Source organism: Sapajus apella, unplaced genomic scaffold (assembly GCF_009761245.1).
Source record: "Sapajus apella isolate SASKATOON/1434 unplaced genomic scaffold, GSC_monkey_1.0 scaffold46, whole genome shotgun sequence".
Taxonomy (NCBI): domain Eukaryota; kingdom Metazoa; phylum Chordata; class Mammalia; order Primates; family Cebidae; genus Sapajus; species Sapajus apella.
Genome location: NW_022436986.1, coordinates 1,183,807 through 1,209,126, shown reverse-complemented (window position 1 = coordinate 1,209,126; position 25,320 = coordinate 1,183,807). Strand labels below are relative to the sequence as shown.

At 49.6% G+C, this 25,320-nt stretch overlaps 1 protein-coding gene across 10 annotated transcripts; it reads right to left on the bottom strand.

Moving 5' to 3' along the window:
* Positions 1 to 250: 250 nt before the first annotated feature.
* On the bottom strand, positions 251 to 25,286 carry TMEM8B (transmembrane protein 8B). 10 transcript variants are annotated; one of them, XM_032240034.1, is made up of 14 exons: positions 25,125 to 25,286; positions 24,561 to 24,639; positions 19,977 to 20,166; positions 19,413 to 19,620; positions 13,314 to 13,447; positions 12,791 to 13,059; positions 11,872 to 12,197; positions 8,514 to 8,607; positions 8,199 to 8,322; positions 7,964 to 8,106; positions 7,553 to 7,731; positions 1,698 to 1,844; positions 1,413 to 1,529; positions 251 to 1,161 (listed from the first exon to the last, which is right to left on the bottom strand). In XM_032240034.1, the coding sequence occupies exons 7-14, from the start codon at positions 12,148 to 12,150 to the stop codon at positions 796 to 798; spliced, it is 1,449 nt and encodes a 482-aa protein (XP_032095925.1). In that variant the 5' UTR covers positions 12,151 to 12,197; positions 12,791 to 13,059; positions 13,314 to 13,447; positions 19,413 to 19,620; positions 19,977 to 20,166; positions 24,561 to 24,639; positions 25,125 to 25,286; the 3' UTR covers positions 251 to 795. The 10 variants fall into 10 exon arrangements, with proteins under 10 accessions (XP_032095925.1, XP_032095930.1, XP_032095926.1 ...); XM_032240039.1 differs by having other exon boundaries at positions 251 to 1,165; positions 25,197 to 25,286; XM_032240035.1 differs by having other exon boundaries at positions 25,197 to 25,286.
* Positions 25,287 to 25,320: the final 34 nt, after the last annotated feature.

The following is a 25,320-nucleotide window of genomic DNA, read 5'->3' as shown; positions in this document are numbered from 1 at the left end:
CCTCTCTCAGCTACTGCAGACTGGGCTCAATAGGAATTGGAGAATAGGCATTAGAAAGTGTTTAGAAATGAACGCAGGGGCCAGATGAGAGGGATGAGACTACATATGGTGTGACAAAAGTCTCCAGCAGTAGCTCCCAGCAGCTCCCTCAGGCCAGGCTCCCATCAGCCCTGCTGATTCTCTGAAGGTCCCTCTTTCCCCCCTTCCCCACATTGCTGACCCCAGGGGAAAAAAAGGCACAGAACCATTCTTCATTCATTGGAGACACACAGGCTCCACCTGTATCAACCGAGGATACCAGTCACCCAGCCAGCCCCAGTCCCAGCTCCATCCATCCTGCAATCTCTCCTCCCCAGCACAGCTCAGCCCAGATGCTGCCTCTGGGAAGGAAGCCTGAAACCAGAGTTGCTGAGCCTCTCGGAAAATCTGGAAATTTGATTTCCCCAAGATGGACTCCACTTCCTCTGGAATGATTCCATGTTCCTGACAGGACTTTGTCTCCCTAGGAAGGAATCCATGTCTCAGGAAGGCTCCACAGCCCGGAAAGGGCTCCACGCCTGCAGGAGGGACTCCTTAGTCCTGAGGGGCTCTGCGTCTGCTTAGGCTCCAGTCCTTAAGAAGCATTCCATGAAGCAGGGGGACTCCAGGCCCTCAGGAAGTTGTCCATGTCCTGGGAAGGGCTCCAGTTACCTGGAAGACTTCTGTGTCCTTGAGAAAGACTCCATGTCCTCAAGAAATATAGCCTGTCTTTTTCTTAGAGGGCTCCATGCCCCCAAGAAGAACTCTAAAAAGTGTTCACATCCCCCCAGGGCCAGGTCCAAAGCCCCTCTCAGCTGGCACAGATGCTGCTGACAGTGGCCCCTCCTGGGCCCACAAGGCCAAGCTCCTCCTGCTCGTTGATGCATAGCTGGTAACCACAGCCCCGGGCCCGGGCTCCAGACGGGACCCGGTGGTCAGTCTTGGCACGAGGGGGCAGCAGGAAGCCCACACTGCCCGCAATGAGCATATGCCAAATGCTGTGAATGTAGAAGTAGTTGTCCCGGGTCTCCACAAAAGCATAAAGCAGGATGGCGCTGCCTGCAATGAGGCTGCCCGGGCACAAGTAGAAAAGCCAGCGGCGCCATGTGGGTGGGTAGCAGTGCCGGCGGCGGACGCTGCGTACTGTCTAGGGGAGACAGAGAAGTGGGGCTCAGGAATGCCAAGCCCTGTAACCCAAGCCAGAGCTGGTCACTCTCAGGTTTCCTCTGAGCCCTGGTTGTAACCTAAAGACACCTGCCAAGACTGGAGTGGACACTGCCAGCAGCAGGTGATGACGACAGAGCCAAGCCCACCTTAAACTGAGGACCAGATACCTGGGGCCCAGCGCCCAAGTTCTGCTGGAACCCTCCCCCCACATTCCTCCTCACCCTTACCCAGGCTGTGGCCAAGATCCCCAGGGCAAAGAGACTGGGTCCAAGCAGGTTCCAGAGTCCGTGTCGGTCAAGCTGCAGAGCCATGGACAGCAGCATAGCACCCAGCAAATACAGCACCTAGAGAAAGAGGACTCCAGGGCTGGGCTAGGGCCAGGTGACAGACAGCAGTCCAGGGGCTGGGTCAGAATGACGAGAGGCACTTGGACGTGCCCCCAGGGAGAGGTCAGGAGTGGATTTCAACTAGACCTGGCCATGGTTGTGCCCCAGGGCCCACTCTGGACTGACCTGCTTGACCACGGGCTGTAAACGAGCCATGGCAATGACAGTGACCCACACGGACATTAAGGAGCCCAGGAAATCACAGAACTGCAGCACATCGTAGTCCATGATGCAGAAAACCACGATGCCTGGCTGGTCACAGGCATGATAGAACTAAAGGAAGAAATGACAGGCATTGAAAGAACTTGAGGCAGAGGTCCAGGTCTACAAAACTGGAGGAGGTAGGCCCAAGCAGGATGGCACTGCTGTTTGGTGTGCTGCTGTCAGAGGAACAGAAGTGAGAGGTCAAAAGTGAGATCTGGGGAATACCTGACTCCCCAAATCCTGAGAAGAACATGGTAGGGAGGTCCAGTCTGTTTCATAATATGTATCTGGCAGCCCTGACCCTGGTCCTGACTTTGCTAATCTTCGTGCTTCTGGAAGGTACTGTGGAGAGTGCCCTGCCGGGGGTTCAGATATCTTCAAGCTGAGGCCAATCCTGTCCCTGTCTCCTCATGCTCATGATCATGCCTATATCATGCCTATATCAGCACCATGGATCCCACCTATAATCCCCATCCCTGGCCCAATCTCTGGACTAACTCAGAGCCCAAATCTCTCTGCTATGTCCCAGTTTCCCGATAGCTCAGACTCTGAGCTGGGCTTCACTTTCAGGACTTCCACCAACTGGCCCTCTTCATCCCCTCCCAACCAATGCAGGGAGTGTGTGGCAGGTAAGGAAAAAGTCAGTCTCTAAGGCCATGGAGGGAAGCATGGCACTTCACACCATGGGGAATAAAATGTAGAGGGGACACTGTCCACCCATCTCATAATCTGGAGAACATAGTGAAAAGTGGGCTACTGAGGAGGTTCAAAGGGGATGGCAGGGAACAGAAATGGAATTGGATCAAACTCGACTGGGCATCCTAATTCAGGAACCAACCAAAGTCTGCCATTAGCTCCCTTGTCTGTGGTCCCAACTCATGTCCAGACTCTCTGGACAATGCCATGGCTTCCAGCATCCTGTGTTCCCTTATTTGTGAAAAAAGTTTTCTAGGGATAACTGTTTATTGGCAGAGATGCCACCCAAAGAACTGGAAAACATATTCCAAAGATGTCATCCATGTAGGGTTAGCTGCATAAATTACTTCAACAGACAAATTTGGAAAGGGGGAAGCCAGGATCTCAGAAAAAGAAAACAAAATGAAGAAGAAAACCTGGGATATGATGGCATTGGAAAAATCTGGGTTTGATTCCTTTAAATTTTAAGCTGCAAGACTCAAACTTGTATATCTATCTTTTTTCTTTTGCTTCACTTTGGAGGTAAAGAATTTTGTTCCTGTAAGAAGAGACTGCCTTAGGATGAACATGTTTTAAGTGGGTGTTCCAGGCTTTTGAAAGGGCTTGTTATTTTGGGGACATGGTTCCCTTTTAATATATTGTTACACTGAAAAAGTGAGTCCTCACTGGGATATTTTCAGAGGCTCTTCATGTAGGTCCATATCAACGTTGGAATTAATTTTTTAAGATTGGGTGCAGTGGCTCACGCCTGTTAATCCCAGCACTTTGGGAGGATGAGGTGGGCAGATCACCTGAGCCCCGGAATTCGACACTAGCCTAGGCAACATGGTGAAACCCCCATCTCTACAAAAAATTCAAGAACTAGCTGGGCATGATGGTGTGTGCCTGTAATCCTAGCTACCTGGTGGGGAGCACAGGGTTGGGGGGAGCAGAAGGGGCTGAGGTGGGAGGATTGAGCCCAGAAGGTCAAGACTGCAGTGAGCTGTGATCACACCACTGCACTCCACCTGGGTGATAGAACGAGACTCTCAAAAATAAATAAAAATGGTTAAGTAATTAATGTTTGAATGTCCTTAAGAGATTTTTTTTTCAACTATTTATCTCATATGTGCTGATTCACTGGGAGTTAATTTAGTTCCTAAACAAATCAATATCTTGGTCTTTTTCTATTTTAGCTGTAGGACATTGATTATTCTCTGACCAGACATAAGTACTATAGGCCACTAAGTTACCCAATACTGTTTTATGACTTGGATTTGATTTTAAAGCACTAATTTTACATCCAGGCTCCATATGCTTCACTTTCAAGTATATAGAAAGAAATACTCACAAGTTTCTGGAAGAGGGATTTGTACTAAATTTCAGATAAAGGTGGATATGTATCAGCAGAGGAAAAAAAGCAAAGCTGAATCACTATGCACTGAAGACACATCCAGGGGAATAATTGAGGGCTTTTCCTAGGAATTTGTCTGCACTAAAAGAAGAACAAAGAAAAATGGAGATATCTCCAGAGTGGAGAGGATTTGAAGAAATCATCTAATACTTTACAACTGACTATTTTCCAGGTATACTAAAAGGTCAAAGAGATAGTTTAAAGTTGTGAACAATCCATAGGGGTAGAGTTAAATTAAAATTGTAGTGAGGGAATTAGTCCACCAAAAATTGTGGACTAATTTTTAGATTGGCATTCCTTTTGTCAATAGTAATAAAAAGTAGAAGTGACACAGAAAAATCAGGGAATTTGAGAAAAAAATTTAGACTACAAACTGGCTTCTATTAACATAATTCTAACTAAGTTGACAACTTTCTCAGCTTTGGACATTATTTATGAAGCAATGTAGGGAAATTATCCTAAAATTATTTTCTTCTGTGGAATTTTACATTTTTATAACAGTGAATCTAATGCTCCAAAATGGGCTATCCAGGCACTGCAGAATGTAGACTATAAATGCAAACATAGTTAATCCATGCCAAGATTGGGATATAATGACTTGCTGTTACTCCCTTATTTCCTGTTTTCTGCTTTCATTTTCTCTTGGAAACAGTTATGGGATTTTGCCAAGGGACACTGAGAATGACCTGGGATGGTCCAAGGGACATAAGGGGTAATGAGAAGGTGGGCTTGCAGCCAGGATGTTGGCAATCAGCAAGGACACCTGCACGGCCCCAAAATGCCAGCTGTGCCTGGGTCCGTTGGGATCTGATTATAAGGATTCAAGTAGCACTGTGCCAGATACACAGCTTGAACAGTATGGCTTCAAGCTGCACAACTAAAATGTCTGATATCTTTGCCCTGATGGTTTCTTATATTTGGCCTGGTTGTATTTTCCGGTCTTTTGATTGGCTCTTCTCTTTTAAGAATTTGGTGAGAACTACTACACTGAAGCCATGTTTTTTTTTTCTACATACTCCGGGAGAAACTGAAGTCAGGTTAAAAGTGTATCAAGGCCGGGCGCGGTGGCTCAAGCCTGTAATCCCAGCACTTTGGGAGGCAGAGGCGGGTGGATCACGAGGTCAAGAGATCGAGACCATCCTAGTCAACATGGTGAAACCCTGTCTCTACTAAAAATACAAAAAAATTAGCTGGGCATGGTGGCGTGTGCCTGTAATCCCAGCTACTCAGGAGGCTGAGGCAGGAGAATTGCCTGAACCCAGGAGGCGGAGGTTGCGGTGAGCCGAGATCGCGCCATTGCACTCCAGCCTGGGTAACAAGAGCGAAACTCCGTCTCAAAAAAAAGAGTATGTAAAAAAAAAAAAAAAAAGTGTATCAATGCATGCTAACTGCCCTGGTGCGAGGGCAGCAATACAGTTCATCTGTTACATGTAAGGGACCTGGAGTCAGGTCCACCCAGATTCTAAGGCAGATACTCACCGTCTACCTCAGGCAAAATATTTTACTTTCCCTTATCTATGAAAAAAGGATGACAAAAATAAAAGCATGTATCAGTTATTACAGTGCCTTTGTAAGGATTAAATTAGCAGTATCTGAAACACAGCACATATTCAGTATACGTCATTTTGTTGTAATCATTATCTGAATTGTTTGCCTATATAAAAAACCAAGTCCTAAGTTTGTGGCCTGTTTTTGTTTTTTCAAAACATATTTACATCTGTAAACTCCTGAACTATAAACCTACTGGCTGCTCCTATGTCCCAGATAAGAATGGATTACTACTCCCAAGTGTAGACTGTCATGGACTATTTGAAGATAAGGAAGATGACTGTCATCTCCTGTCCTAGCACTGACAACTGAAATTTGACCAATGGGTCCTTAAACGGACACTGCTGCAGAATGAAATAAGTCTAAGTAAAAGAATGGCAAGGAGGGACCACAGGGAACCTGCAGGGAAGAGAGGAAACAGAGCTTGATATTCTGGCCCATGTGGAAAAGAACAGGAGTTAGAGCAGGACTTGAAGCAGCACCTCAAAGCCAGTAGCTTTTCCTTACTGCCTTAAGAAAGTGGGAGCTTTTCATGTGGTGCCAGGCACTTGAGGCTCTCCCACTGCTTCTGCTACAGGTTGATTGCCACTATATCCAGATAAGGAAGAGTCATCTAGCACTGAACACTCTGGAGCCAATAAGGATGTTTGTGTCAAATCCAGAGAGTGAATATGCTCTCCCTACACGCTCCTGACACACTTAGGTATGCTTACTAATTATGAATCACATTCGATCTGCATGTAGCGAGAGTGGGCTGGTGGAACAGCTGTTGCTGGAGGATTTGGTGAGCCACAGTAGAAAGGGCATCTGGCAATACAAAAGAGAAGCAGTGTCTAATATAAAAATAGAATGAGGCACTGTGGGAGCAGGCCTAAAAAGGGGCCAATCAAGCAAAACTGGAGTATGTGCTTCTCACCTAGCTTAAAGGGCCAAGATCTCACTCTCTGCAGCCTGGTTGCAGCCTATTCTTCCTCATCTCTAGACGAATCTCCAGGAGGACCCAACCGTTCAGTTTCAGCACACTTTCCCTTGTTTTCTCCCAGACGATAGGTATGATTTTTCTAATTTAGACGTATGTCTGACCTAGTAATGCTGGAGGCCAGGAAGGCCTGTCTTAGTTTCTCTGATATCTTTGTTACCAAGGCCTGAGGAGAGTCTGAAACCATTTAAGAGTTTTTGCAGTGCTCACATGCATGTCACATGGTGCCAAGAGCCTAGAGATGTGTTGAAAAGATTCCTAGATGCGACACTTCAGGGGTAAAAAGCAGACAAAAGTCTACTTGGGGGTTATGTCACATTAGCAGACTCACTTCTCTACCTTTCCTTATAGTCTCCGGACGCTTGCTTATAACATGAACTTTTCTGGTTATGGAGGAGTGGGGAAAACACAAGAAAGGTTGTGGAGATTCTGCAATGGTAATGGAAAGGTTTAAACTATATTAATCTTCATCAAAATGCACTCCTTTGAGCTGGGATGTGATACAATACTGCCACTTCGGACAATGCCTCAGGACATAGTTGAGTCTGTAAAGCTTCTCAAGACTCTGAGAGTCAGATTGTCCTATAATACCCAATAGACATCCCCTCTATCTTTCCAAAGTTCCCATGAGAAACCAAGGTGGCATGGTGACTGAATAGCGACACTATTTCAGACCACAGGAACAAACGTAACAACGTGTAAGTCCCCAGTGCGATGGAGAAGGGGAGCTCACAGCTAGCCCTCACATCATGGAAGAATGTGGTGAAGATGAAGTCACTCCGTGCAGAGGTGTGGGGGTAAGTATAGATGTCCTGCCCCCATACATGGTGACTGTGTAGACACAAATCCATACTGTAGACCAGTTTCTTGGCCCATGTGTTGAGTAAAGGTGCCCTCAGGGTGGACAGAGTGTAGAAGAGCTGGAAGCCCACACTAACTATATTAAGTTGCAAACAGTTTTGTTAATTTACTCCAATGTGCCTTACAAAAATGACCATTTTCTATGCATGATAGGTTGGGAAGCACTGCTGTCTCTGCCTGTAGAAGACACAGTGAAGGCACAGACTTTCCCAAACCCTTGAAGAACCTGGTGGAAATATAGACTGTGACCCACCACCATGCACAAGCACCCAGTTGTAAGATGCAGACCCCACCGCATACCGTGGAGAAGAACATGGTGAAGGTGTAGACAGCAGCTTCCAGCACATATCGACTCCGAATGGCCAGGACCACAGGTGGCAGAAACATGAGGTTGCTCAGGCAGAGCAGGAGTGTGGACAGCAGCTGGAATCCATAGGTGAGCGCATCCGCACTGTCGGTGCAGCCCCAGCCTCTCCACCCTGCGGGTGCGGAGGGCACAGAGTGGAAGAGGACAGACAGCAGCCATGGGCCTACGCCACTGCCCGCGAAGGGTGGTCTCACCCCGGCTCTGACAAACCCGTCTTCAATTCAGGCTGCGGGCTCCCCTACTCCCGCCGCCCGCCCACAGGCCCAGCAGGTCCACCATCGGTCCAGGCTGCCCCTCGAGCGCAGGAAGCCCACCGCCGCCCGCTCCCTCGCCAGCCTGCTCACCGGCCTTGCACTCGCAGGCCGCGTACAGGTAGTTGTGTGTGCGCAGCAGCTTGCACTGGCCGTAGGGCCCGCAGTCGTCCACGCACGGGGACAGGAAGGTGCGCATCCGCACCTCGGCCGTCGCGTTGCGGCACCGCACGAACCTGCGCACACACTCGCAGTTACCTGGGGCCCCGGGCCACCCCCGCCCAGTCCGGGCCTAAGCCCTGGCCCCGCCCCACCCCGCCCCGCTCACCGAGGCCCCACCCCGCACAGGGAGCGGAGGGCCAGGAACCAGGTCCCCGTCTGCGGGAATGGGATTCGCAGCCTGGCCACCCTGGTGGTGGCACTGACGGAGAGGAGGAAGCCGGCCAGGGACTCTGAAGGGAGAAGGAAGGGGTCAGTGAGAGGAAGGAGGGATCAGGACCCAAGAACCCTCACCCACCTGCTCCCACTTCCCGGAACCCTAGAGCCTGTCATTCCTCCATTCCATCCCTCCCCACCTTCACCTCTGCCCGCCACCACCACCCCCAAACTGCAGCCTCCTCTCCTCCCCCATTCCTCACACCACCTTTGGAACAGGTCACTGCTGCATCCCCCAGGCTCAAGGGCACCTCGTGAGTCAAGCATCCAAACACTGTCACGTTTTCCTGGCGCACGGAGCTCTGGGGAGGGCAGGTATGGAGGTGAGGCCGTCACACCCTCCAGCTCCACCGACCGCCACCGTCAGAGTCCCACCCGTGTTAACCCACACCTTCCAAGGACAGCCCATTCCTCCCGGTGCTCTCGATGCCAGAGCTGCTCTCTCACCTCCATTCTTAGAACTGAAAAACATCAGATCCTCCACAGCAGAAATCGTTCAAGGACTGATGAGATGGCAAAGCCCAATTCTGAATCTGTTCTTTGGGCAGAAGTGTTTCAATTCTGCCCAAGCAAGAGAGAACACCCTCTTTTTCAGTCCTATCTAGCTCACTAAGGGGAAGGAGGGCTGTTGCCAGTTACAGAAACTAGTTGTGGACGAAGGCAATTGTAAGATTTTCCATCATCTTCACCTGGACCCCAAGACAGGTAGAGTGTGAAGACACGCACTCCTCAGGTGTAATTATCCTAAGTACTGCCTGGTGGTAAAGGAATGCCCAAGAGATTAAATGTAGCAACCTGGCTGGGATTAAAAGAAACCAGATATCCGCAAGAGTAAATGTAAGGGACTGTCTACAAGAATAAAGGTAACAGGATGCCATAAGCTCACCTCATTCAGGAAGGATTTGAGGCAGCTTACATAAAATAGAATACAATAAATGCCTGAGGGAAACTTAAAAATCAGGATAGGAAAATAAATTCTGTCCCTAATGCAGACCATATATTTGATACTGATTTCCAAGCAAACAAAGCCAGGAAGTATGATGAGTTAACAGATTTGCAAGTACACAATATAAAAGTGAATCAGAGTCTCTAGAGAATCACAGCATCCAAAGGGGAAGTTTTGAGATAAGTTCTCATCAAAGCAGCACTGTGTGTTGTCATGCATCCTGTCCTCAGCCACAAGAGTGAGTTTCATACAACTTGCTTATATAACTTCCCTCAATGCAAGCCCAGGGCAATATGCCAAAGTATTATTCAGTGAAAGCCTTTCTAGGAGGGAGCCAAAGAAAAAGTATATGCAGTTCTCTGACCCAAATGTCCAGTTCTTGATCCAAGAGGAGAAAAAAAAAATCAAAATATTTGGAGGAAATACCTTTCAGAATAAACAGAACAGGCTGAGGTGGGTAGCACATGTCATAGATGCAGATGGGTGGAATGTAAACAGATGCTCATTAAAGTGAATGGATGGGAATACAGAGAGAGAAAGGGTGAGGGGCTGCAGGAGAGCTAGGTTTCTATTCTCAGGGCACTGAGGAAGAAAGAACAAGTATGGGCGAGGCTGTCCTCTAATTCAGGGTCTACAGTTTCAAGGTTGAATCAAGATCTCACTGTCACTGGCCAAAGGCATGGCAATAGCAAACACAAAATATACACAGTCTTAGCTGGAACAAAGAGAATTTGATTATGCAAATAAATATCTTCAGGCTGAATAAATGGCTCTGTCTGACTAGCAGGACCACTAGAAAGTTCTGAACTATCTCTCATAAAAAGCTACAACAAGTCACAGACCAGGCCTCAGGTTGGCTGATGGGAAAGTGGTCCCTGCCATTAGAGCTAGAGGATAGTAGATTTAAAAGGATCTCTGGCTAGGGGAACAGTATGTAAGTTATTGGATCAAAGCTAAGCTGAAGATATTCTCCAATGGCCTAACATAGGGCTCGCTCTCATCTCAGTCTTAATGCTGACAGTAATGACCAAGAAGTACAAAATGTTGGCTTTGCAAGTCTGTGAATTACAGAGTGGAAAAGGCCCAAGTTCCAAACCAATATTAGGCAATGCCTCAAGGATGGACATAAATTCTTCCATTCAGCTTCGAAAATTCACTGCAAAAATACAAGATGGGAACTGGCACCAAAATATACATGCCCCTTGATTACAACTAGATACACAAAGCAATTAATGTGGAAAAGAAGTGGGAGGACATATACCAAAAACAGTGGTGGGCCAGGCACAGTGGCTCACACTTGTAATCCCAACATGTTGGGAAGCCAAGGCAGGCAGATAAGTTGAGTCCAGGAGTTTGAGACCAGCAACATGGTGAAACCCTGTCTCTACCAAAAATACAAAAAATTAGCTGGGTGTGGTGGCGCACTCCTGTAATCCCAGCTACTCAGGAGGCTAAGACACAAGAATTGCTTGAACCCAGGAGGTGGAGGTTGCGCTGAGCTGAGATCACACCCCTGCATTCCAGCCTGGGCAACAAAGCAAGACCCTGTCTCAAAAAAAAAAAAGTTAAACAGTTGTGTTAGAGAGATATTTTCCCCAATTTTCCAAAGTTTTTATGTTATCCTATTACTCATATAATAAAAAAGTAAATGTATACAACTGGTTTGAAGAAAATAGAAGGGAAGTAAAGGAAAAAGAGCCAGGGATCTCAGTTTACCGCAAGCCCCAGGTGACGCCATAGTATAATGCAGCTGCTGAGAAAGGTAACTCAATCTCAGGCTGACAAATGCAAGTCTTGTTACCTGGCACCTCGGTCAGATCACCTCAGGTCACTTATTTCAGAGATACAGTGACCACTAGAAGTATGACCAGGTGAGACAGTAAATGAAGGGGAGAGATCCAAATACCAGGACCCCTAAGACAATGAGGTTCTTCAGCTTTTGGGAGGCTGGAAGTAACATCTGAAGGGCTGTAAAAATAGGACTGGGATGTAATAAATCCATCATACTAACGTAAGATATTAATAATAGGGAAAACGTGAGAGGAGGGAGTGCATATGCAAGAACTTCATACTTTCTGCTCAACCTAAAACTGCTCTAAAAAATTAAGTCTATTGATTTTTAAAAAAAGGACAGGACAGAGACAGATTTACTGAATATGGCTTCTGGATACAGCTTTTACTCACTGAATCCAAGATGAGTGGGTAAAAAATTCATAGAGACAGATTTTGATGGGATGTCAGGAATGCCTTTGGCAATCAGCGCTATCCAAACATGAACTGCATGGCCTTAAGAGGTGGTAAACTCCCCATCAAAGGAGATTTGCAAGAAAAGGTTAACAACTGCCATAGAGAAAGGCCAGTAATGAGCAGGAGGCAAGCCTACAAAACTGGGAAAACCCAGACACAGAGTTAAGCTGGTTGACCCGCCAATCTGAAGCAGAGTCAATACTCAGAACATGTTTGTTGACTAGAATTGGGCAGAGCCATGGTCCCTAATTGTCAGGATGGGTGGGAGCAACCTGAACAGGCTTCCTGGAGGAGGTAAAGACCCCAACACTCCTGACACCTTCCCCTTCAAGCTCCCAGGCAGAGCAACCTCCCCACTCTAAATAAAGAATACCGCATTGAGCTGGAGCTCCAGGCTGAGAACGCCTCCACTGTCCAGCACTGGCAACAGCCTCATGGCAAACACTGCTGGGCGCTCAGGGGGAAGGGCCACACTGGGGCCAAAGAAGATGTAGAAGTGGACGGAGAAGGTGTCCAGCTCGTTGCGCAGAGTTGGACGCACTGGCCAGCAGTGCTCGGGTGGGGATGTGGCCCCAGGCCCCTCCGTAGTGGTTCCGAGGGATGGCGGCTCTGGGGGCAGTGGCTGGTTGCCCAGTGACTGGGGCATGTTCATGGCAGCTCCAGGGACCAGAGATCGGAGCAGACCAGGCTGTGGGCACTCTGTGGGCCAGAGGAAACCAGAACTTAGGCCTGCAGCCCTTACAGTCCTGAACTTACTCATAAACATCTAAGCTAGACAGGATTTCACAAAGAGTGTGGAAGGATAAGAACTAGAATGCAATGTTCCTTGAGAGTGTGGGGCATCCAGGGTCACAGGGGTTTCCTAATGGTGACAGCTAACACAATGCCACATTGGAGGGAACCAAAGTCATATATCCATCCCTAAAGGCAGTGAAGACACTATTGAAACAGATATCTAAGTATGACAGGCTGTCTGACTGACTCACAAGGGCTTTGGCAAGGACAGTGTCCCAGAAGTCCTGGATGTCCCTGCCTACCCCAGGAAACTGAAAGATTACATCAAGGAAAGTAATGAGGTCCTTTAGTCGTCCCAAGTTAGGTACAAAAAAAAATTATCTAAAGGCCTTCCAATAACTTGGAGCTCTAAGTGGGATGGCTTCAGGGAGCGTGAAGGAGCCTGGTGGGGAAGGGGAGGTTGTAGGGATGTGGCAGAGGGCCACTGAACACAGCCACCCAAGTCACTTCCCAGCCACGGATATCTGCACAGACTGGGACAGATGTGGGGTTCTGACCTTGCAACCGCACACACAGCTGGAAGCGGATGGTCCTACCAGGGCCCCGGGATGATGTTTCCACACGCACGTAGACCCAGTGCCCCCAGGGGGGCAGTGCCAGCTCCAGCTGGCATCCGGAGGCACCTCCACAGGCCACAGAGCTTGAGTTGTGCAGGGGTGGGGCTTTGGGACGCAGACGCAGTGACAGGGGGCAGGCAGATACCCCGCGGCCCCCCACACACGCCAGCTGCGCTGAAACCCTGTAAGTGAAGCTGGGCACAAAGACCCTGGGCAGAGGAGAGGTTTGGGGTAAGAAGGCACAAACAGAGGTGAGAGGAACACAGGGCAAGGGAAGTGCTAGGAAGGAGGGGGTATGGGGTAGGAAGAAGGCCTGTTCAGCTCTCCCCCTCTGTGCTGGGAGGGAGGCAGGGATTTCACCCAGGGACCAGGCAGGTTGGCGGAGAAGCCAAGAGAGAACCCTGCAGCCTGTTTGAGGCCAGAGAAGAGGGAAAGGACCAGGTATGAGGAGTCTTTGACTTACTTGTACAGGGCTGAGCGATTGTGTGGGGAGAGGATTTGCTCTGAGGGCCGGCCAGGAACCAGCACAGCGACGTCCAGCAAACGCCGGACAATCAGCTGCGGCTGAAGGAGGTACTGACACTCATCCTGGAGCCCCTAGGACAAAAGCAGGGGTAGTGGGAGAGGGAGACAGCAAGGGTGCAACTAAACCAAGGCAAACAGAACCTGTTGGGTGAGCCAGGGAGAAACCCCTGTCCTGGCCACCACTCCCAGGGCTCTAACCCAGGTCTCTCTAAGCTCTAGGTCCTACCTGCCTGAGCAATCATTTCTGGTCACCTCTGTCCCACCTCAGTGCAACGTCTGCTGGGATTCTCAGCATGGGCTGAGGTTTTAGGATTCAAACCCAGGCCCTCCTGACAATCAGGCTGGCTTGCCCTTCTCCCAGGCTAACCCCTCCTGCTGAGCATTCCAGGTCAGCCCAGCAGCACTGCAATCTCCAACCAGCCTATTCCCGGACGAGGCCCTCAGGAACTTAGAACACTGGCTCTTTTAGGCCAAGTGGGGTGGTGTGGAAAGCTCCTTCAAGGCCTCCAATCCAGCCCCCTCACCCTCCTTGTCACCAACTCAACCTTTAATTTCCTTTAATCCCCACCCTGTCCCTCTCCAACATGCTTATCCAGCCTTTGCTTTCATAGTCATTACGCACAAGTAATGAGCGGCCCTACACAGGTAATGAGTGCAGGGTCACTTATGACTTCCCAGGCAACCTCCAGACTATAAGCAGCTTGAGAACAGGAATGCTGTCCTTTTGATTTTTGTTCTTCCAGACACAGGGCCTCATATAAAGTACACACCTCACAGATGAATGTTTGCTGAATTAATGAATCCAAAAATAAATCATCCCACCTAGGGAATCACTGACCTTGCTAAAGCCAAAGCCTGTCACCTTTGACTCCCCTGCTCCTACTCTGCTTTCAGGGGACCCACTGATCTGTCTGGTCCCTGGGCCTTAGACTGTGTTTCTTCTGCTGCTGAAGGAGATCAACCACATCTCCCCCAGCATCTCTTCTGCAGAAAATCCCAGCTCCTTCTCTGTTAACAGTCCCCTGGCCCGCACAGCCTCATCACTCTCCAGTGAGCACAGTTTGTCGCAGTTCCTCTTGTATAGCACTTGCAGCTATATGAGCCCTACAAACCTCACAGTTCGGGGAGGTGGGGGCTCCTAATTAGGCTTCTCTGACCTTTTGGACAAATGGCCTCATGCTGGCCCAATAAACCAGAGGCCACTACTCACTTAGGTGGTTAATCTGAGCACGACATACCTTCAAACTTCGTTCTGGGACAAAAGTTCCAGGCCCTGACATACCACTGAGTTCCACAGCTCAGAATGAGCCAGCCAAGGCACTGACTTCCAGCAAAGCTGCAAAAGGCTGGAAGGACGTCTATGCCTTTTGCATCTCCAGTGTCTAGCACACCATCTGGCACATACTAGGTGCTAAAACAGCTGTTATAGAATGGGCGTCAAAAAGAAGGTCCCTTCAGAGAGCTCCTGAACCAACCTAGATGCTCAGGTTTGGTATCAAACCCTAAGAACCAAAGACTCACAAGTCACTGCATTGACCCCACCTCCTAAGGCAAGAATCACCACCACAATCATCTTGTAGTGAATGAGTCCTAAGGATGGGGGCTCATGCTCCAGTGGTGGCACATTTCCTAGCTAGACGGTCCAGGAAAGAAACACTTTGTTCCACATTTTAGAGTTTTGCTTGTGTTTGATTAAATGAAAGGATCAGTGGACATGACCTGTTAGGACATGTTCCTTCCTTCAACTGTGTGACATGCACATCCAGTTCCCCTTCCTTCACATGGAGGGAGTGTTCAGTCAGTGGAGCCCAGGGAAGATGCAGGGGACTGTCACCCAGTGATGGGGTCAGAGAAAGAGTATCAGAAGTCAGATCCTCAAGAGCTGCCAGGGCAGACACCAGGTGAGAGAGTCCCAACTGAGCCAACAGACCAGAACATCAGCAGTCAGGGGAGGCCCAGGGCCCAGCCAAGGAAGCTCGAGAAACCAAGAGAGGCAAAAGTGAGATGTGGATGGGCTACAGGCTGAAAGATCCTGGAGTGGAAGGTATGGTAGGTGGATCCTAGAATCTCCTCATAAGTATGGGCTGGGTTTCTTCAGAAAGGCCTGAGCAGGGTGGCCAGTGCCAGGCTCTGAGTGGGGCTTGCAGACTGAAGATGCCCAAAGACACAGAGCCTTCTCTAGGGGAATAGCCCAGTGCACAGTTGAGCCCATGCCCACAGTCAGAAAGCACCAATCAGTGTAGAAGCAAATGAGTGCTGGACAAACTTCAGGGGGCAAGGCTGAAAGCAGGACGACCACTTAGGAGGCCACTGGGGTAGTCCTGGAGAAACTAGAGAGGCTGTGCTAGGAGTGGAAATGAAGAGCTGCAGTTGCATTCAGGGCATGCCTTAAAAGTAGAGTCAACAAGACATTTTCTTTACAGATTGGTTGTGAGGAATAAAGAGAAAAGAAAAATCAAGCATTTGGGGCACTTAATCGGGGCTTGAGCAATGGGTGATGACAGTGCAATTTCCTGAGGAAGATCACAATGACTAGAGAAAGAAGCAGCGTGGACTGGGAGCAGGGAAATGGAAATTGAAGGGTTTTATACTTTTAGCTTTGCTTTGATTTGGTTTTATTAAATACCAAGTTTGAGACATTTCTTAGACATCCAACTGGGGATGTCAAGTAAGCAATGGGATATAAAGTCTGAGATTCGAAGAAATTAGGACTGGCTGAATACTCTTGGAAGCATTAACAGATAGATGATATTTTAAACTATTGTGCTGGAACACCAAGCAAGATAACAGAAAATTAGAAAAGAGGTTGGTCCCAGGACCAAGACTTGGGCCACTACAACATGGAGATCAAGCAGAGAAGAGGCCAGGAGAGGAGCTAGAGGAGCAGGCAGTGGGCAGGGGGAAACCAGGACAGTTCCATAAAGTCATAGAGGCCAAGAAGGGAAAGTGTTTCCAAAAGGAAAGAGTAATATATAACTAGTTAACAGCTAGTTACTAGTTAACTCTGGGGAGGGGAATTGGAGACTGGAAGAAGGGAAGAGGAACACTTACTTTCCACTGTATGCCTTTTGTACCTTTTGAATGTCGTACCAGGTACATAGATGCCTATTTGAAATATAAAATAATTTAGGAGGAGGAGGAAAAGCAGAAGCACTATTAGCAGATTCTAACCACCTCAGCTGAAACACTGAGTGACGTGTGGTCCTAGTTGGTGGATTCAACAGAATCCTTTCTCCTGTACAATCGATTTCTTTACTGTCCTTGTAGTTGCTTTCATTATTTTACCAACTTTTTCAAATCTTAGACACAGGAAGAGGAAGTATTAGAACCTGTTCTCTAGACATTTAGGAGTACTTTCCCCTTATGAGCCATTTAGGTGCCAAATGGTATCCACCAAATGCCAGCCCCTCAGAGCAGACTGGCAACTGGGCACCTTAGAATGAACACATGATCCAAGACAGGAAGGCAAGGAGATGGAGGCTGGGGACAAGACAGAAGTGGCTGGTAGGAAAAAGGGGACAAGGAAAGGAGGTAAAATGACATCATGTGCCAGGCTCTGCACTAGAGGCTAGGAATACATAGTGAATAACACAGACCCAGAATCTGGCAGAAGTGTGGGAACCAGAACGCACGAGAGCTCTTCTTTTTAAGTCGCTTCTTTTTTCACAACCTTTCAGGGCTCCCTATCATGCTCAGGATATAGTTCAAATGTCAAGGCCCTTCATGATCTGGCCTCTGCTCACCCCTCTACCTCCCTCACCACCCAACACCAGTCCACGCTGAACCACTTCAGTTCCCCCTTCTAAACTTCAGGCCATGCTACTCCCACCACCTGGAATGCCTTTCCCTGCCTTTTCAACCTCAGGCCTCACCACCGAACAGCTCCCAATACCACCTCCACCATGCTAGCAAGCTGAGTTAGCCATCTTCCCTTTATCCTCCTAAAACATCTTCTGTATCTACCGTGCATCTTATTTATCTCTGTGTCCCCAGCACACACCCAAGGCCTGGCACAAAGCAGGTACTAAAGGACTAAGGCTAAAGGGAGATCTGAGCTCATCCCCAAAGCTGAGAAGGGCCCTAGAAACAGCACTGCCTTTTTATCCCTGGGACCCTTCAGTTCCCACCAAAGGATATCCCTAAACCCACATAAATTCCTGTGTTTGTCAAGCTTCACAGGAAGCAAGCCAGAGTAGTAGGAGGAAACAAGTTGAGAAAATGGAGGAATGCTCTGGACAATGAACCCACAGGCTTGAATCCTGGAAATTAACCAGGATCTGGAGAGCTGAAGAACCCTTTGAGGACCATGTAAGATTACAGAAAGTTAATCTAATTCTTAGAAGGACCAGACACAAGATCCTTGCCCCCATCAACCTCTCAAACATGCCTGACAGAAGCACTACATCTCTCATGGCGTCCAGACCCACTGCCGCTCGTGGGCACAATGGGATGGTCCTCCGTCTAGCCTCACCACACACCTGGAGGAGCTCTGACCAGGGTTCCAGCTCGGTACCAAGTTCCGCAGGCCCCACCTCCTGTATCTAGACACAAATGCACGTCAGGCCTAGTTCTGTTCTCACTACCCAGCTCCCCCTTGGTCTGGGCACTTGAATTACCCTTTAGGCTCTGAGCAGCTTTTCTCTACACTACTATTTCTATTCCCCATTGTCTCAATCTGGTAGCCATAAGCAATCCTGACCACTTCTAACTGGGCCTCAGCTCCTACAATCCCAGCCCAGGCCTAGGCCCCAGGTTCCTGCTTACCTAGAAACGTTTTTGGATAACTTGAGCCAGGCTTCAGGATTTTCCCTGTCAGTTCTCATAAAGTGGGTCAAGGATCAGAGTTGGGATAAGGGACATCCCTACTGGGATTTTGCCAAAGACCTACGAAGACATTCCTTCTAACAGAAGAACCCTCAGTTCTGATGAGGGTCAAGGCCTACCTAGAACCTAGAACCTTTTCCAAGCTAGCTCCCAGCACGCTGCTCTCCAGCAGGCTTGCAGGCCTTGATGGGGAGTTCTCTTGCACATCCACATCACTCTCAGGAAAAACGGCCCTGTCACTGAGGCCTAGCGACATTCAGCCCTACTTCCCATCTCTGACAACAGCACTGCCAGCACCCGTCCTTATGTGAGTCTCAGCTCATTCGAAGGCACTATTCACCCCATTTCTGAGTGCTAGAGTCCTGTTCTTCAAATCCTCACTCTGTTCTTGCTTGTTCCTTCACCTTCAGCACAGGCCCCACGCACATGGCCATCCCACTCTGACAACAGGCAGCTGAGTACACTCCCTGCTTCTCCTCCAGTGAACAGGAGTAGGAGACCTGTCTGGCCTAATACATGAGAGTAGCAGGAAAACATTGTGGCATTTCCTTTCCCTCCAAACCAGAGAAGCATCCTGACCTTTGAACCTGCCCTTCAGTCTTTAAATACCTCTGTGAAATAAGTGCTTGGGTGGCTGATACTTGGAGAAAAGTGAGGCAAAGGCCAGGATAGACACCACTGCCCAATGCCTCCTTTTAGCAGGAAAGAGCTTCTCTTGTGGTCTTCTGAAGGGTGTAGGAAGCTGTCTGAAATTATGATAGAAGAGGAGTACATTCTCCCAGGTGGATTAGACTGGGCCATGGCCGAAGAAAGTCTTCAGGGCTATTGTCAATCAAGATGTAGAATAAAACCAGTCCTGGTGTGTGCTGCAGATTGGACCAGCCCATAGTTGGCTTCTGGTCACCTTGATTAACACTTGTGCCTTCCACTAGGAAGGGCACTACTCCCCTGTGCCAGAGCCTCTGACTCCAGACTCTCAACTTTTCCTTCAGCTTACCTGGACCCAGCATGTCCTCCTGAGGCTCCCAAGTTGCCTCCTGCAGATCATAGCCTCTGACCCACTGGGTGGCCTGCTGGCCTCTAGCCATGTCCCACCCCAGCCACCCTTGTGCTGCTGCCCACCCTGGCACAAGACTGGCATGCCTGTGGAGAGAATTCAGCAGAGATGAAGGGGCAGTTCCAGCCCCTCTGGCCCTGGGCAACATCAACCCACCTTGACAGAGATGTGGCCGTGGGCCTGGGGAAGGTGGGCAGCCAAGAACCAGTCCCCAGGTAAGGGGCTGCTGACGTTAAAGATGCCTGAGGTGCGGTTGGGCAGTGTCCAGCTGAGGGTCAGTGAGAAAACCCCAGGCACAGCTGTGTCCCCTGGGAAGTGTGTATGCAGGGGATTGATGACTGGGGGTGCCCCGGACCGGAAATACCTGGGAGACCAGAATTAGGAGAAAAGGAAAGCAGGCAATGGGGTGGAAGGCAGGAAATGGAAGAAAGAAAGAACTGTCACTCATCACCAGTAAAACAAGTAGATTCCCTATACTGACACATTCAACAAAGTGGTTCCAGGTCAGGGGCCAGGGGTGAGAGATCAGCTCAAGCACTTGCACAGTCATACAGTAGTCAGGAAGTGGTCATGTGACAGAGGTCATGGCCCTCACTCAGTCACACTTCAATGTTGGGGTCAGGGTCAGGAGGTCAGTTAAGAGATTCATAAAGTCACACTTTAGTCTGGAAAGCGGTCAGGGGTTGGAAGTGGGGTTGGGAAATTAATTCAGACACTCACACAGTCACACTTTGGTCTGGGCAGTGGTCCCCAAAGGTTCCCCCCTGCTCCTTGAAGATGATGAGGTTCCAAACAGCCAGGAACGTGTCCTCAGGAACATGGAAGTGGAAGAGCTCGGTGCTGGCAAAGGAGCGGAAAGGACTCAGCTTGCGGGGTGAGCAGGTGGAGTAATCAGTCAGGAAAAGGCCTCCTGGGAAGCAGGAGAGAAAAAGGAGCAGGGCAGGACAGAGGGTATTTCCATTAAGCAACAGGTATACCAGTCTTCCTCACCAATAGCATCAATTCCACAAATGCTCTCCTCTGAGCCAGGAACTGGGTTTCAGGCTGCAGATCTGAAACCTAGCCATCATCTGGTTTAATCCTTATGTTAATCTTATTAATAATTTTTAGAAAACCCTTCTTTTACAGATAAGAAAACTGAGGCTCAAACCTAGACCAAACTGAGGTTGCAAGCCTAGCTCTCTCTAAATCCAAAACTAAGACCCTTGCTTTGACTTCACAGCTGCCCCTCATTTAGGAGCCATTTTCTCCACTTACCAAGCCTAAAATAACAGACATGTGGAAGGGGTAGGGGTCTGTGTGTGTGTGTGTGTGTGTGTGTGTGTTTTGGCATGGGCTCATAAGCCACTGAGCAGGCTGGAACTCCACCTGTGGGGCTTGGGAGTTAGCATGGAACTGTGTAACTTCCTTGTTGATTTTCTTCCCTTTTCTGTTCCCCTGTGGTTAGAAGCAGTAAAAACCCTCAGCAGCCTCACAAGCACTGCCTGTATGCTGGCTCAGGGCAGGAGAGGGGAAGGGAAAGTGTGGTACAGCTGCCAGAGGCCTGCTTGGGTGGCAGAAGCAAGGACAGGAGCTGGCAGGCCACCATGAGAGTTCCCAGGAAAGGAGATTGTCAGGCCTCCCGGGTCAGAATGTGCAGCCAGTGGGCAGTGGCCAGGGGAAGGTTCCCCCAGAGGGAGGCCCAGTGAGGCAGTGAGTTGGTGACCCAGTGGATTTCAAGCAACTTGGGAATATTCAGAGCACGCCAGGTTGGGAGGTGGGAAGTGGTCATCCCGCATTAAAATGCTGAGATACCTGATCATAATTATCAGGAGCAGAGCCAAGGTGAGTGGAAGTCATGTCAGCAGCCAGCCAGGCAAGGGACTAGAATGGTTGTCACAGTAGAGGTAACCCAGTATCAGACAGGGGAAGAGGGTCCCAATGGCAGGCAAGGTCTCCCAAAGTAAACCTCTGGGGAATCTGACTGCTCTGGAGACTTTGGACCAGCCTGAGAAGTTCAAGAGGATACCTCCAGGACAGGTGAGAAGGTGGGGAACTCAGCAGCTTCAGGACAGATGGGGACTGGGGTAAGGACGACTCTGGAGGGGCATTTTCAGCCAAGCAGGAAATATTCTCAGAGCTTCCCTAGTCCAATCTCCCTCTCTGGAGATGGGAGAGATAACTCCAAAAATGAGGTGTTTTTGAAATAAGAAAGGGAAGGGGAGGTTGCTGAAGGAGGAGCACCGAACTGGAGCAACTCCAGGGGTCACCCCACAAAGCTGCCCTCCATAGCTGGGGGCCATTGGAGGCCGTGAACTAGTCTGTCCAGTTCAGACCACTCTCAGTCTCAACTGTCAGGAGGGAAAACTTGCCACCTCACAAGCTGAGCACTGCCCAGGAAGCCAGAGAGGCTACTAGTGAGCATTCAGGGAGTGACAGAGGTGCATCCAAGAGGGTCAAAGGGAAATGCAACCAACTGATGGGGGAGACAGGTTTCCTAGGAATCCTGGCTGTGCTAAGTAGGAGGCAGAAAGCTAAGAGGTGAACAGCCTGGATACTACTGTTAGAAGAAATCGGAACTGTAGTGCGCCTTCTGCTACGGTTAGCGAAGGGCTGCTCCTCCTCAAAGCTGGTACCAGGGATGGGTCATCTGATCAGCCATTGCTACTGTTAGGAGAGATGTTGGTCAGTCCCTCGGTGCAGACCCTCAGAGCGCCAGTGGTGAAAAGCAGCTTAATGACCTTTGGGAAACATGGATAGACAAGCACAAAGATCTTTGTGATTCAAAGGACCACAATATGGCCTGGAGAACTGGGGAACTAGCTAAGCCATCCCCACAGTGGCCAGGGGCTACAGAGGTCAAAGAATAGGCTGGCGGGATAAAGGAATGAGCAGCAGCTGGGAATGCTGGGAAGAACCTGGAAGAAGTTCTGAGGGCAGATGCTTGAGAAAGGGTCCACAGCCCCATTCACTCCAAACTTTGGTTTGCAGTTTGAACAGGGCCTACCAGAGCTGTGTCCAAAGGGAGCATGAGTAAGGCCCTTACCAAGTTCAGATGAACCTGTTCTGGGTTTCCCAGTATTTCTATGATGAAGCTAGGGTAATTCCCACCATCACCCATACCACACATACACACCGCACACACACATAGGCTGAGGTTGGCCCTCCTAGTGATAGCATTATGTAGAATAAAAGCTCATTTTTTTTTAATAGCAGGCATGTGTTGCTCCTTAACTAAGCCCAAGGAAAAGATCCAAGGATCAGTAGTGGGACCACTAGACCCAAGAAATAACTTCCATTCCTGAAACGAAATTGAAGAAAACGATAAGCAATATGCAGCCCTGTGCTATGATGGTCCTATGACACTGCCAGCCTCTCCTCAGGCAAAATCCATCACCACCATTAGGTCACAGAGCACCCCGTACTTTGGTCCAAAATTGCCACGGCATTATTAATAGCACTAAATGCAGTCCTGCCTCCCTTTGGGCATACAGGCACTCTTTTCCAACTTCATTATAATTCTCCCCAAAGCACATGAATCTGCTTCTGGGCAACAGTGTTTTCATCCACAGCTTTCAGCTGTATATGTTCTGTGGCCATCAGTCACCCTGCTCTCCTTGCCAACCCAATGCTTGCTCAATGGGCTCATGAAGAAGCCAGGATGGCAGGGGATGGAAGCGAGGAACTTGGCTCAACAGCACAAATTCCCCCTCACCAAAACTGAAAACCTGACTGGCTACTGCCTCTGCCGAGTGCCCAACTTGCCAGCAATAGTAATCAACACTGAGTGCCTCCATGGCTCCTTCCTTCAAGGGGACTGGCTGGGGGTGGATGGATAACATATATTCGTTGTGGGAGGCACCCAACACTGCCCTCACCCTTGGAACTATCAACTGCTGAGAAAAGGTCCCCAGCCCCACTCACAGCTTCAGTGATCTGTCTATATGAGGAGCAGGCAGAGCTGAAGAAGAATGTACATGGGTCACAACATGTCCCCTCCCCTTCATACCATAACACAGGCACTCAGAAGACACACTGGCTCACATGCACTCCACACATATGCATGTGTCTACACTCAACAACACACAAGCATGTACACATGCTGCCAGCCTTCCTACAGATCCCTCAGTTACACACATAAACACATAAGTGATCAGACATCTCTGCAGGGACTGTGACCTTTCACGTTTGTACACTGAACCAGGCCCCCAGAACTCACTGACACCCACACCCTCCAAACCCAACTGCTCTGTTGGCTGTTATTTCCAAAGACTCCATCAGGCACATCTCCATCTATCTAGAGTGACACCTATCAGAGGTGGCTATGGACTTGGGGCATGAAGACTACAATCATTTCATGATGGAGCCATCTTCATGGCACATCCCCTAGACCAGGACACCCCCTCCTCCTCTCACATTCCACCCATTAAAAAACTGGACCTCTCCCTCTCCTGTCCAAGTCACTTCCCCACCACAGGGTGGCCCTTGGCTGACGCCCGGCAAATAAAGAATAGTTTGTGGATAAAGCCCCCTTGTCGGCAGACAGGAGGCCGGAGGTTGTGCTTTGAGCCTTTCCCCACTTGGGTCTGTTTCTCTATTAGGTATACATTGCAGTGGAAAAAAAAAAAAATACTAGTATGAGATAGGAATTAGGAAACTTTTTTTTCTAGCCCCAGCACTGCCATTCACAAGCTATCTGACTTTGGACAAACTGCTCCCTCCCTGAGCCTCAGTTTCCCCATCTGTAAAATGGCCTCCGAGTTTCAGCCCTGCTCTAAAAGTATCAGGAATTATTCCTAGGCAAATCAATCTTCTTTGGAACAAGAATCTTTACAAGAAGAAAACTCATTATAATGGCAACTAATCCATATTCATCTGTTTGCTACATATTATCTTTAAAACTCTTCTTCATGCTATTTGAATGCATCCCCAATACCTCAAAGGTTTAGGCTATATATTCCCACACGGCACTAGAGGCTTCTGATGTGGGCCTGTCTCTCCCCCATCAAACTTTGTAAGCAGGAGCAAAGCCCACAAGATTTCCCTGGAAAAGCAAGAGTCAAAGTGGGATCAGGATAGACACCAGAAAAAATCTTGGAGTCTCTGTCCTAAAAACTATAAGCCACCTGCTGAGCCTCAAACCCAATTAATTACCACTCTTTTGACCCTGCCAATCCCGCTGTTGTGTAAGACCTCTCTCCTATTTCTCCCACTTGCTCCCTAATGATCTAGTTCCCCAGGTCCCACCTCTCCTGAATCTCTCCAGCCCACCCCTCCCTGCCCGAACCCCATTCCTGTCTCAATCTTTCCTGCTTCTGCACTCACCAGCCCCTGGGCCAAGGACAGAGAACAGCAACAGCAGCAATAGGGCTGGCGGCAGCTGAAACCCAGACTTGAGTCTAGGCTGGGAGAGGGGCAGAGTATGAGAGATGGGGGGGACTAGCGGGAGAGACTTGGGTAAACACAGAGATGAGGGCAAAGGCTGAGATAATGGGTTGGGCTGGGCTGGACACTGGGGCTTGAACAAGGGCAGGGAGTGGGATGGAAGGAGGGGCTGTGACGGGGACTGCAGCAAGGACCCGGGTTGAGCCAGGGCCTTAAGCAAACACTGGGAATGGGGATGGGACAGGGCCTGGACTGGGATTTGTGACAGGGGGTGGAACAAGGGCCGAGGCCGGGATGGGGGCCAGGCCAGGGACAGGGATTGGATGGGGGTCCTGGACGGGGCCCCAGGCAGCGGTTGGGGCCGATTTGGGAAGCGGGGCGAGGGCGGGGCCGGGGGCCAAGGCGGGGATCGGGATAGGACGAGGGGCCGGGACAAGGGCTGGGCCATGGCCCGGGGCGGGGGCGGGGCCGGACAGGCCAGCGCGGGGCGCTCTCAGAGCTGACCCGCGGCTCCGCTCCCCACCCCCGGGGGGTGGCCTCCGGTGTCCTCGCGGGCCCAGGGCGGGGGCCGAAGACCTGGGTGGTAGTTCAGGCCTGAGCGACTCCGGGCTGCGCTGAACCGGCGATAACCAGGCCCAGCGGCGGCGGCCTCGGCTTGACGTCGGCGTGACGCCCCGCCCCCTGCCGGCTCGATTGGTCC